This window comes from Xiphias gladius, chromosome 11 (assembly GCF_016859285.1).
Source record: "Xiphias gladius isolate SHS-SW01 ecotype Sanya breed wild chromosome 11, ASM1685928v1, whole genome shotgun sequence".
NCBI classification, from domain to species: domain Eukaryota; kingdom Metazoa; phylum Chordata; class Actinopteri; order Istiophoriformes; family Xiphiidae; genus Xiphias; species Xiphias gladius.
The window spans coordinates 7,051,748-7,065,431 of record NC_053410.1 but is presented as its reverse complement, the minus strand read 5'-3'; the positions used below and the strand labels follow the sequence as shown (position 1 = coordinate 7,065,431).

Sequence of the window (13,684 nt, the reverse complement as noted above, 5' to 3'; positions counted from 1 at the left end):
CCACTTTGCAGGAGAAAAGAAAAAAACGGGACAGATGTGAATGAACATTCGGAGGAGGAGGAGATGGTCTAGGAGGAAGGTAAATCAAGGGGATGGGGTAATGGAGAAAACACACAACCACACACACACAATCACTTACTGGTGTGGTTGTTGTATCGATCTATATAGTACAAGTAGTGGATAGCTCTGTTCTTGGCCTGCAGTTAGACAAAAAGAAGAGAGAGGACTGAAAGTTAACACCATCATTATGATTAACACTTCAGTCTGGTGGCTGCTGTCTAGCTATAACCAAATTCTAGCAGTATTCATAGAGGAAACACTGACATTATTATTACCAAAACACAAGGGACTTGCCTTGTTGCTTTGTTGGGCAGCTCTGTGATAAAGCCTTTATATAAAAATACACTGAATTAGACAGAAGAGGGTCTGGGGATTGGTATCTCTAAGTGCCCTCGGTTAAGTTTACTGTGAGATTTTGCTCACGCACCTGGATTGATTCAAACACGTCTTAATTATTGTCATATATTTTAAGAATTACAATACAAATCTGAAGGGGAACCAACATCAGGTAATTAATCTACATAATAACTCAATTATTGTCATGTTGGTCTTTGGATTTCACCACAAAAACTGGCTGGATGAGAATTTTGCTTGGAATACAAACAGCTTCGTGGTCTTACCTTCCTCAGAGCTGTGGTTCTGTCTGCTGCTTTACCCAACGCAAAGCCTGGTGGGAGGGAGGGCAGTGAGTTTTAAAACATCTCTGAGAGCAGAGTGATGAACACAGTCAGGCCCCACTGGCAGAGGAGCTCATTGTGACAGATAAAAATATAAGACGAAGAAAAGTCCATTGTGCTATTTGCTGGGGATGTCGCCAATTTAACTGGCTGACTTTCCTCAGCATTTTACCGCTCAGTTCTGAGGAGTGTGAAAAATTTCAAAACCATTTACTGCACATCCCCGCATCTACAGAGAATGAAAAAGTTATTTTTCAACATCAACACCCTAAAACTGTCAATAGCACAATATATTTTTTCCAAACCAGCTCCATATTTTAAAATAACTATTCCTAATCTTTACATTCATTTTTTAACATACACTATTATTTATGTCTTTTTATATGTAATTTTTGTAGATAAGTTAGAGATTCGAACCTGCGGCTCCGTTGCCGTTTCCCACAGCGACCAGACAACTGATGGACCTCTTCCTGCCCTCCTTGGCCGTCATGTTGAACACACTCTTCACCTAGAAAAACATCGAACAACAACACACAACATTAAAACGACACTAGAACCCGGCCGATACGTCAGTGTGAGTATCTGAGAATTCACAAAATTAGTGACATCAGTGACACTGCCATTATATCACAAGGACATAATGATGGTCATGTCACTGATATGTCACTAATTTTGTCCGCTTACATAAACATATAACATGAACAAACATTTTTAATGAGATATGTTAAAAACATTTAGAACATATATATATATAACCTGACATTAACAAGGTCCTGGCTGCCGGACATGTTGAAAACACTCACAGTATAAACATTTAAACACCTCTGAGAGAGAGAGAGAGAGAGAGAGAGAGAGAGAGAGAGAGAGAGAGAGAGAGAGAGAGAGAGAGAGAGAGAGAGAGTTGCTGCAGACAGATGAGCTAAGTGTTGCCTAAGAATACTTTAAAGTAACAAACGCACATCCTCTTATAGCTATATCTCTAGATATTTTGAATAGAATCACTAAGTTATTATTGACACAGGTCATTATGTGCTCCTGTAAATGTAGACATAGGTCAAATGAGCAGGTGAATATCATCAGCCATTTGTGTTATGCAATTTGACTGTTACACCTAACAGAAAAACCTCGCTCTCCAACATAAGCCGACATAAACTAAGGAAACTCTAACCACTAAAGACAGAACAACAGGCTTATTTAGCTTCATGCTTCATCTTTAACATCAAACAGTTGGTTTGAAATGGTTTCATAAGCTCAAGAGTTTGGGAAATATCTCATGATATATTAATAATCATTTTGAAGTGGTTTACAATGTGAAAATCGAAAGTCTGACTTGAGATTATGTATTCTTGCTCAGCACATTTTGTCTCCACACTTTCAAAGTTTCAGTTTTCTTTGATCGTGTACATTTTGCTGTTTCTGCTCCAGCCAAAAGTGTTATTGAACCGATAGAAAAAACTGGGTGTGTGTTTGTTGGAGAGTAAGCAGAGCACACGGAATCACGGTCCTCCCTTGTCCAATCACACAGGCTAATCAACTACCTGCAGAATGACTTTTACGTCACCGGGAGGCAGCATTGATACATTACAGAGAGGACGAAGGAGCGTAGGAAGGGAAGGAAGGTGATTAGAAAACAAAAAGAGGAAAGAGGAGGTAAGAGTCCACCAGAGAGGAGAGAGACAAGGAAGGAAGGTGCAAAGGAAGAGATACAGAGGTCAAAAAGAAGAATAGGGCAGGCCAGAGCTTGAAGATGAAGAGAGGTATGTAGAGGGAAGAAGGCAGGGAGGAGGTGGAGGGGAAGGGAGAAGGTGGGGGAGAGAGAAGAGGAAAGCGAAAGAGAAGAAGGGTAGAGGGAGGAGGAGATGAGAGGAAACAAAGAGGATTTATTGCTTCTTCTGCCATTAAATATGAAGAAGATGCAGAGGGAGGATAGGAGAAGAAATAAAGACGGGAGAGGAAACAAGAAAAGGGAAGAAAAAAGACAGGAAAAAAAGGGAAGAGAAAGAAAACAAAATGAATGAAAAGCCTCTTGTCTGGCAGACAATAATAGTTAACTTCAAAATAATCACAAACAATGTATGTGTGTGTTGTGTGGTGCCTTGAAAACAGATGAACGAACTGCTGACTCCTCAAAAAACTTTATAAAGATCTGTACCACACACACACACACACACACACACACACACACACACACACACACACACACACACACACACACACACACACACACACAGAAGAATAACAAGTGTCTGTTGCTAAGAAATAATTTCACCACAAATCCAAAGCTGAGGGGGCAGTTGAGCTCCTGAGTGTCACTATGATGCATAAGACATGGCAAGTTATACTTATGAGTTACTTGAGCTGAGTTCATTAAGATCAATAGAGCACTGATTAGAAGATGCTTTTAAGTCATAGAACTTTCCTTCACATATTAAGTGTTTTTAGTAAAAACTCAAATTTTACAGTAGTTTTACGCATTTAAGACTACTGTAACTACTTGCTTATGTTGTATTTAAAGTTTCATTATACATTTGTTTTTGGCCACTCGGGGGCAGAAGTCCACAACAAGCTTAAAAAAAAAAAAAAAAATAAAGTTTGAGGCTAATGTGATAGCAAACTGTTGCCTCTTTACACAGCCAAGAAATATGTTAACATTAAGATTTATTTCAAGATGTGTTTACTGAGACCTGGACCCAGTCCACTACTCACTCTCCTTTTAGCTCTGTTTTGGTTTCCACCGACTCCTGAGTGAAATAAATGGGGCTCTTTAGTCTCAAAATGCTTCACTATGTCCATCAGCTAGTCTCTAACTGTGTCTCTCTGCTGTTTGCTGCTGAGCAGGTAGTGCACAGTTGGTTTATCAGAGCTTTGTCGCTGAATACAGCCGCCAGCTGTGGCTGGACACAAGGCGGATAAAAATATTGCTTAGCGCTGCTTTAAGTAGAAAATAGCTACATAAACTGTGATTTACATTAACAGGTACACGTTTCAGGACAGTATTTGAAATAACACAGGGAGTAAAAACAAAGAATCAATTCTTTCAATAAAGTAGCTCTGCATGAAGTGTTATCTTTGTGAATTTTTTTTGTTTTGTTTTGGCTGAAACTGAGTCAGAGACGTGAGTTCAACACTGCGGTTTCAATTGTTTTGGAGTTGTGTCAATATGACTTTGCTGTGGTTGTACGGTACTGAGTGGGTTTTGTTTTCATGTTCATGTTGCTCTGGTGCTTGCGTTGGCATCTATTTTACTGAAGTGGGGGGAAAAAAAAAAAGAAAAAAGAAAAAAAAACTTAAAACATTGTGGTTATTTCTGAGGCTGTAGTTTGTGGTGGTGCTGTAATGAATTCAGCTCTATGGTGTGTTAATAGTATTCACCTGACAGTGCATCTATAATTACAGTGAGGTGGGAAGACAAGTGAAGAAGCGATAATATATTCAGTAATACCCACCATCAAATATGTATTTATTCTGTAGAAAAGATTCAAAAGCAAACATGAATTTTATTACTTTGGAGGATTTAAAGCCACCGCTGCTTATATTGTGAGTGAATGGGTTAAAGAGAGAGGAGGGAAGACGGTATGTAAGAGGTAGAGGTAAAACTAAGAAAAACTGCTGGAGAACAGCATTGTAGCAGTGTGTGCGAGAAAAAGAATGACGAATGAGGGAAGTGTGAATGTGAAAAACTGAGTGGGCAAAAGGAGACAGAGGGCGAGAAAATTTCAATGAAAAATCCCTTTATACAAGTACCCAAAGGTTCAACAATTATGCACTGACACATCCATTTCACATTCTGACTACATGTGAGATGAAAAGCCAAAAAACAAAATCAAAAAGATCAGAAAAGCAAAACTAAACCTCCATCATCTCTAACTGTGCACAAAACGTATCCGAAAGGCAGTTTCCAGCTGAATATCTCCCTTCTGTCCACTCTTTAAAAACAGGCGCATTCAACTCTTAAAAGGGAGTTACCACCCGTCCCTGCACCAGGATCCAGACAAACTGAGACCATACATTTACTATAACACACACATCCTTGTTTCTGACAGAATACCTTGGACCAAAGATAAAATCTTCCTTCAAAACCCTGAAAGCATGACAAAAAGTTCCAAGGTCTAATCTTGTGAACAAAAAGGACACCCCACCCCTGGAACTGGACCCAGGTGTGCTATGTTGTTTCTGTGTTGTTTCTTTCTTTTACCCCATGGGTTTCTATGGGCAGCTTGCGCAGAGAACAACAGCAGCATTTCGTGTGCTTATCTGGGCCAAAAAAAACACACTTCCCCCCCTGACGCTTTCATGCTCTTCAGAGAGTGCAAGTGACAGAACAGTGTTGAATTTCAACTGAGGCAACTTCAAAGTCAAGATCTGCCTTGAGCTCCTCTAGTTATGTAACACACATTTCAGTTAAAGGTTTATATTTTGACTGCAGGGCCACAGCAGAAGGATTGGGGTCAGGGCAGCAAACACCAAAACCCCGAAAACATGCACACCCTGCAGGACACACGCACGCACGCACGCAAAAACACACAATGATGTCTCTTTACGAGGTCCTAATACTTCCACATACTTTAAACATACCTTACCCTACTGTGCATACACACAATGCTGTTTATGAAGGGAATACAGTAATTACTCTCTGTCTTTATAATTAAATACAAAATATATACACACACAACATTACGCTTGCATTTCGTGGCTGCACGCCTGTAAAGGAGGGCAGCTACATATTTTTTTCTTGCCTTCACATATGGGCGTTTGAGAGTGTGTACAGTTGAGAATAAGGGAGCTCTCTGCCTCGGCAAAGATCCCGACCAGGAGGCATCTCAAACAGAGTTTTCGTCGATCAAGATGCAACAGGTTATCATGTTACAGCGCGACTTGTAGTCTCTATTAGAAGCGTGCGTAAATGTCTCCGTTGATGTTGAGCTTTTGGCCTGACATTCCTCCCGTTAGGTGAAGATGCAGCAGTTTTGGCGGAGCATTAGCAGCAGAGCAGATGGGCTGAGTTCTTCTCCACCGGATGAGCGACAGCAGGGCGGTGGGAGGATGCTTCTAGCTCGCTCTCACTTCTGTTTCATCTCTTATTTTCTCAATCTGTTGCTGCATGTCTCCCTGTCTGTATGAGTCCGTACACTGCAGTGCAGGGGAGGAGTTCTCACCACATGGAACCAAAAGGCACTGCGAGAGCTCCAACCTCCGCCAACACCAAACACTTCGCTGACTTGCTGTTACACAACTTCACATCTTCTCTTTCACTTGAATTTGAAGTTCATATCCTGACCCAGCAAACACAATGAATGGTGGAAAGAGTTTACTTACTCCCACACGACTGAAAAGATTTCTTGCATACGGTGCTTTCGAGGACAAACCCCTGTTGTAGAACTACAATTTACTATCTGACTACATACATTAAATCCATTTTATCTGTACCTTATATTTTATGACCTACTTATTCTCATGATCCGCACTGATATTTTTGTGATTATAGTTCATAGATTTTAAATTCTTAATAGTTACTTTACTCCTAAAGCTACGTATTGTTGTGGTAAGACTGTAAATGTGGATCTAATTTCCGTGTTCAGTGTTTCCTTAGCTTGTAAGTTAAGATTTATACAGCCAGACCCTGTATACTGATTGTGTGATATTAAGCTAACTTTAAACTTTAACTTAATGCAGACCACTGTGTTCATCTGTCCGTCTCTTATCAAACATCAAACTAACAGCATTCTCATGTTTGACTGACCAACAACGCTGCTTATGCCCTACTTCTAGTGCGAAAGGTTTTTTCTCATCCATCCATCCTGTGCTGTTTGTCTCACAGCTTTCAAAAACTCATTTTTGCCCAACATTGCCACATGCTGCTCTGATTAGCTGCTATGAAGCGAACATACAATGTGGTGAAATGATCACTCTCTTACCCAAATTGTCTGATCTTGATGTACTAGTCAGATGATCACTTCTGTCACTAAAAGACTGACATTGTGCCTAAGCTCCTTTCCCCCATTGTTATATCTGTTATATTTTAATTGTTGGTATTTTAGTTACATTCCAGTAAACTCTTCCAAATTTGTCGGCCATGTAATCGCATTGTGTTCAATTAGATGGACAAACCAGAAGCAGTTGGATGTGAAATACAAACTTGTAGAAATTTGATGTGCAGTGAGATTTGAGCTTCTGTAAACCTACTGTGAGGACTGGGGATCAAGTCTCTGTTTATTTCAAAGCCGTGGCTAAATACTGACAATTATCTCACGGCTGAAATCTCAGATCCAGATCACTATCAGAATAAAAGCCTGTTCATAAGGTTTAGGAATCCTGCTGAGTGACTGATTGTAAAATTTGCATAATGACATGATTAACTCCACAAAAGGTTGTTTGATTTCACTGAAAAATAGTCACCATTTGACTTTTAAAGTGGAAAATTCAGAAATGCTTTACACTGACGTTTCAGAGATCTCTGACCTGCTGTCATCGAATCTGATTAAGAGAAGGAGAAAAAGCCTGAAAATACATTTCTGGAGCTTATTATGAGAAAAACAATCATGATGGCTCAGGAAACCATTTCTTAATCATGCAAATGACTCAGAAGTGTCTGTGTTTGTGACTGCGTGAGTGAGAGGGGAAAAAATAAAACAAAAACAAGAAACCCTCGTGCGATGGTGTCACGCCAGCCGCAAGGCCTGTCAACACGCTGATGTTCCGACCCATGAGTACTCAGTAGTCATGGGTTGGACCACACCCATCTCCGAAACTTGGCCTTCATTTTGTTTCTTCAACAGCTCAACATTGCCTGCATTAAAAAACCTCTTCACCGTATTGACTACAGAAATGAGTATTATTTGTGTGCCGTTTGCATAAATCTACAAACCATCATCATGAGATAAAATATGCACAGGTGTTAACCTATGAATTTCTGTTCTCCTCAGTTGGGCTGATGAATTACTTATAATCATTTAGGTGACTAGTGGCTAAAATAAACTTTGATAAACATCATGAACCTAAATTAACTGAATGAGCTCAACTTTAATGAACCAAAATAAATTTAAACAACCATCCTGTTCCTGATGAAAGGTGTGCCACTAATTTAACTTTCATGAGCACTGTGTGATGTGACGAAGACGGCAAACTTTTATCTTCTAAAATTTATGAATAACTGAAGACATGAGAAAATCTTGTATCTTAAATACTATCAGTAAAGTGGAAATCTTTGATGCTGTTTAGACAATCGCAATATCAAACACAGTTGGAAAAGCACCATTGACGTAAAAATGCTCTAAAAGGGATTCCTGCCACAGTAGCTTTCTTGTAATTTTCTCAAAAGACATAGTCTTCATGAGGTGCAGTAGGCTTATATTTATTCAGATTGCAAAGAGGAAAACGGATATTAACTTTTAACAGCCTGTATCACAAGTGCTGCTTTTAACATATTAGTCATCAAGCTGTATTAATGCCTTTATGTGAATATGACTGTAGATATCAAGTTGTCTGTATGTCTCGGTAAGCTCTGCTTACTCTTAAAAACACAAGATCTAATCTAATTCAGGGCTCTGGCAAAGTTGCTCTCATTCAGTCCACTGTCTGTTTACTTTTTAGCGAAACCTTTCAAGGTTGTTGAGTTTAGGCAGGGGTGAGAAAAAGAAAAAAAGAAAAAAACAAAACAAAAAAAACAAACAAAAAAAAACACACTGTTCTGACATTGACAACGTTCTATCTCTTTAATGAAATCACTGAGTCCTGTCCAAGTGGCTGCTGCACCTGGAGAGAGGCCATGAACATCACTTTTCTCTCTGTCACTCTCCTCCCATTCTTTTCTCCGCTCTCTGACATCCCTCGCTCTCCTCTTCATCTCTCTAAGGTCCATAAATTATACATTTTGGTGCATGTTTTTTTATTTTATGTTTCTCTATCCTCTCATGCCCTCACCCCTACCTAAACCTGCATAAATTATTTTTTTTTGACCCCTTGGGAGCAGCAGTGGGTCTATCAGAGCTTTTTCACGACAACAGATTCCTGTCGCTGGACACGATGCTCGAGAGAGTGACGACGCTTAGCGGGAACAGCATAGTTGCGGGCAGGAAAACACAATCGATGTACTTAAAGAGGCTAAAAAGCTCAGGAGAGCTGAGCGGAGCTGCTGACTCAGGTGATATTTTTCTGTGGGTTCATCGACGAGCAATACCTGTTACATTACACATAATCAATTAACCCGTTGTTCATATGAAAATACAGATTATTAAAGTTAAAAATATTAAAACTGCACTAAACTAAATATAATCAACCGTTGAAACTGTGCACTGCATCTTTTAATCTTAGTTTCTATTTGAATTGTTTTATAACTTGCCGCTGCCATTGCCTGAGCTCTATCTTATTTTATTTAACAAGTACATATTGAAACAACTAGTCCTATATCTGGGGCCTGTAACAGCAAGCAAAACCAGTTACAATGTTGTCATGTATAATGTATAAACTCGCTTAATACAAATATTTGCTTTGGAGACTAAAAAGTTACATAATCATCAACTACCGCCACTAAATACATACAAAATAATAATTAATTAATAATAATAATAATAATTAATACTTATTAACTTAATTAAATATAAGTGTCAGGTTTGACAATAAAATCTCTACACCTACCACACACAACTGTTATACAAAATCCCATATTAGAAATGTTTCAGAGAAGATGTAATAAATTTGCTAGCGTAGTTTTAACTTGTAACCCGGTTACATGGTCACATGTCACTGTCCCTGTGTCAGTGCTGCTAACGTTAGATGAGAGGTTTGACGCACAAAACTATAACGAAGATTAAATGTACTTGTCTGGGAATAATTAATGATAATTAATGTTGACGCATATTGAATAATGTTGGATAACTATTTCTTACTTCACGGGCAATTAGGGATTTTTGTGGTAATGCATGCAAAGTGTGCAAAAAATTAAAAAAAAACAAAAACGCAGCATTCCAATACTGATTTGGACGTCGAATACCATGACAACGGTAGAAGCTTCGATGCATTCAGGTCAGCCCCAACTGAATTATTAACTCTCTCCACAGTAAGAGACTTAGTTTTAATCATTTTATTAATGGGACATCATCTACTATCTTCTCTACATACTTTCTTCTCACCTCCTCACTTCCTAACTCACTGTCACAACCTTTCCTCCACCTCTCTCACTGTCTCTTCCACACTTTCTCAGCTCTCCGTCCAACACCCTCCCTTCTCCCCCTGTTGGATGTGTTCACTAATGGCATGCCGGCATCATCGTCCTTGGGAGACAAGCCTTTTTATTCCAGTAAGCCTTTTTCATTTCATTAGGCCTGAATTTATAGTGGCACAAACCCAGATACACACATACTGCCCCACCACACACACACACACACGCACGCGCACACACACACACACACACACACACACAGAGCGGGTATATTTATAGAGGGAGACGGCACCATAAAAGCATACATCAGTTTCCATGGGGGGAGGCTAATGTCTGTGACACCACTCTTATTTATGCGGGCACGAGGGAAGACTATCAATGTGACACACACACACACACACACACACACACACACACACACACACACACACACACACACACACACACACCCAATACTGTGTGTGTATGGAATAAACAGATGCAAAAAAACAAAAAAAACAAAAGAGTAAAAGACATACAGGTCCACAGGGTACTCACACATGAAATCAGAATCAGAGAAGAAAAAAAGAAACAAAATGCAACACACACACACACATATATATGATGCAAATAAACCGGGGGAACATTAACATCAGACCTCTAATATATAGGTAGCCTACATACATCAGGTTAAAACATTTATGTATTGATTTCCTTCAGGTGTGTGTGTGTTTGTGTGTGTGTGTGTAAGACAGTGTATTCAAAGAACGTGGATTTGACTAAATTATGTGCATGTGTATCTCTGTGTAGGTTAAAATGTGTGCGTTGGACACATACACATTTGGGTCTGTGTGTTTGCATATATTTGCGCGTGTGTGAGTGTGTGTGAGACCTTGTGGCATTACCCCTGTTATTTTAGCAGGGTCCATTAATGGTAAATGAATACAGGTAAAATGCATCACGACAGAGAGAGAATCTGAATGAATGGGGGGGGTCTGTTCAATCAGCTCATCATTTCTCCCTCTCACATGCGCACACACACACACACACACTCACACACACACGCACACACAAACACATGTGCACAAACACACAGCAGCTTTGCATTTAATCTTATTCAGTTAGGGACAGCAGCATGTGGGTTTAAGTGGGTGAGTGATGAGAGGTCAAGGCTGGACGGTTGCTGGTTCAACTACTCAGCTTCAGTTTTTTTAGATGGTAGATTTAGTCTTTGGTTGACAACATGACACGACTTTTTTAAGCACAGCGCTCCTCTGTTTTAGTTAAATAGGAACAATACTTTCCTCAAAATGAAACATCCCTAACTGCCGTGTTTATAACTTCTTAACCAAGCTGATTCTTCTTTAGGTTTAATATGGTCTAGGCTGCTGCTTACTGTAGAAATTTTTTTTTTTTTTTTGTCAGAGTTCACAGCAATTAGATGCAGTGCCTTCCCATTGAAAAAGTGCCCGTCCCCTCTTGTGCTAATACTGCTTTATAATTGATTAACTTTAAAAAACTTTTCTTTTTGCTATTTGCACTTTTTAATCAGAGTATTGCATCAAGTTGATTAAACTTCTGGGATATTGATCTGGTCAGTTAAGTAGCAGAGGGGGTTGTTAATCAGTTTCGAATGCTTTGGTGTTAATTAAATTAATAACAGGTGTACTAGAGGGGCAACAATGAGACGACCCCCAAAACAGGGATGGTTTTCCAGGTGGAGACCCATGACGTTTTTTCCCTCCTCATCTTTTCTGACTGTTTTTCACTAGTTTTGCATTTGGCTAGGGTCAGTGTCACTTCCGGCAGCATGAGGCGATACCTGGGCCCTACAGAGGTTGCACAGGCAGTCCAACTCCAGGATGGCACATCAATACGTGCCATTCCCTGAAGGTTTGCTTTGTCTCCCAGCACAGTCTCAAGAGAATGGAGGAGCTTCCAGGAGACAGGCAGTTACTCTAGGAGAGCTGGACAGGGCCGTAGAAGGTCCCAAACCCATCAGCAGGACCGGTATCTGCTCCTTTGTGCAAGGAGGAACAGATGAGCATTGCCAGAGCCCTACAAAATGACCTCCAGCAGGCCATTGGTGTGAATGTCTCTGACCAAACAATCAGAAACAGACTTCATGAATGTGACCTGAGGGCCCGACGTCCTCTAGTGGGCCCTGTGCTCACTGCCCGGCACCTTGGAGCTCAATTGGCATTTGCCATAGAACACCCGAATTGGCAGGTCCGCCACTGGCACCCTGTGCTTTTCACAGATGAGAGCAGGTTCACCCTGAGCAAATGTGACAGACGTGAAAGGGTCTGGAGAAGCCATGGAGAACGTTACGCTGCCTGTAACACTGTCAGCATGACCAGTTTGGTGGTGGTTTGGGAGGCATATCCATGGAGGGACGCACAGACCTCTACAGCCTAGACAATGGCACCCTGAATGCTATTAGGTATCGGGATGAAATCCCTTGGACCCATTGTCAGACCCTACGCTGGTGCAGTGGGTCCTGGGTTCCTCCTGGTGCACGGCAATGCCCGGCCTCATGTGGCGAGACTATGCAGGCAGTTGAAGGAATTGTTACCATTGACTGGCCCCCATGGTTGCCCGACCTAAATCCAAAGGAAGACCGCAAGGACATTATGTTTCGGTCCATCCGACGCCGCTAGGTTGCACCTCAGACTGTCCAGGAGCTCAGTGATGCCCTGGTCCAGATCTGGGAGGAGATACTCCAGGACACCATCCGTCGTCTCATTAAGAGCATGCCCCGATGCTGTAAGGCATGCATACAAGCACGTGGGGGCAATACACAGTACTGAATACCATTTTGAGTTGCTGCAATGGAATTTCCGCAAAATGGACTAACCTGCCTCATCATTTTTTCACTTTGACTTTCGGGATGTGTTTGAATTCAGCCCTCTGTAGGTTGATAATTTTCATTTCCACGATGTGGCATCCTTTCGTTCCTAACACATTACCCACTCCATATCAGTATAGATATCCAGCATGATTTTTTTCTCATTGAGATCTGATTGTTTTCAATGTGTTCCTTCAATTTTTTTCAGCAGTGTATCAAACATTAATGCAAATTAGACCTTTTTGAAATGACACCATTTGGCCTCAGGGGGCGCCAAAGGAACTGAAATGTAGTTCTCAACTGCAGCCATCCTTGCTCAGCAAATTCGCCTACATCACTGTTGATGTGTACACGCCATACTGGATTTTCCACCATTTTGAGTTTCTTGAAATTACTTTCCCCTTCGAGGCCCTCTGCATTATTATTCTGTACAATGTGATTTAGTTAGTGGACAGCAGTAAAGCCAAACAATAATCTGGCATTTCCTGGTCCTCCCAGCACACGTTTTTAATGGCAGTGCAGCTGGAAATTTTGTTGTTATCTGAATGAATTAACAAATAAGTACACATCCAAAGAGAAAATTTACTGTTACCTTTATGAAACAAGTTAAGACCAAATTAGTGCCTGGTATTAGTGTTTTATCAAATAATAAAAACCTGTCAGGGTTATTCTTTCAGCCACAGCAAATTCAATCTTTTAGCGACATAATGAAAGACAAAGGATGCGATGTAGAGAGCTGAGACAGGATACATTACACTAGAGCACACCTTGGCCGATACAGGATTTTTTAAGGCCGATGCCGATTTCAATGTTTGAGGGTTTAAAAAACGCCATCAAAAAAAGTGGGCCGCCGATGCATCGGTCAAGCTCCACATTAGTCTTTGGTTTCAACAAGGAGAAAAATGTGTGATAGAACAGCAGCGATTGAAAGTAATTCATCATCTGTCAAAATGAAGCGAAAGG

General features: G+C 40.5%; 1 protein-coding gene across 1 annotated transcript in view; it reads right to left on the bottom strand.

Annotated features, from left to right (window-relative positions):
• Window positions 1-13,684, bottom strand: part of mrps5 (mitochondrial ribosomal protein S5) — a 28,866-nt gene that overhangs the window by 5,394 nt on the left and 9,788 nt on the right. Inside the window, exons 7-9 of the mRNA XM_040140074.1 lie at window positions 1,155-1,245; window positions 681-727; window positions 140-197 (exon numbers count right to left, since the gene is read on the bottom strand). Coding sequence (XP_039996008.1) covers window positions 140-197; window positions 681-727; window positions 1,155-1,245 — 196 coding nt within the window. The remainder of the gene's footprint in view (window positions 1-139; window positions 198-680; window positions 728-1,154; window positions 1,246-13,684) is intronic.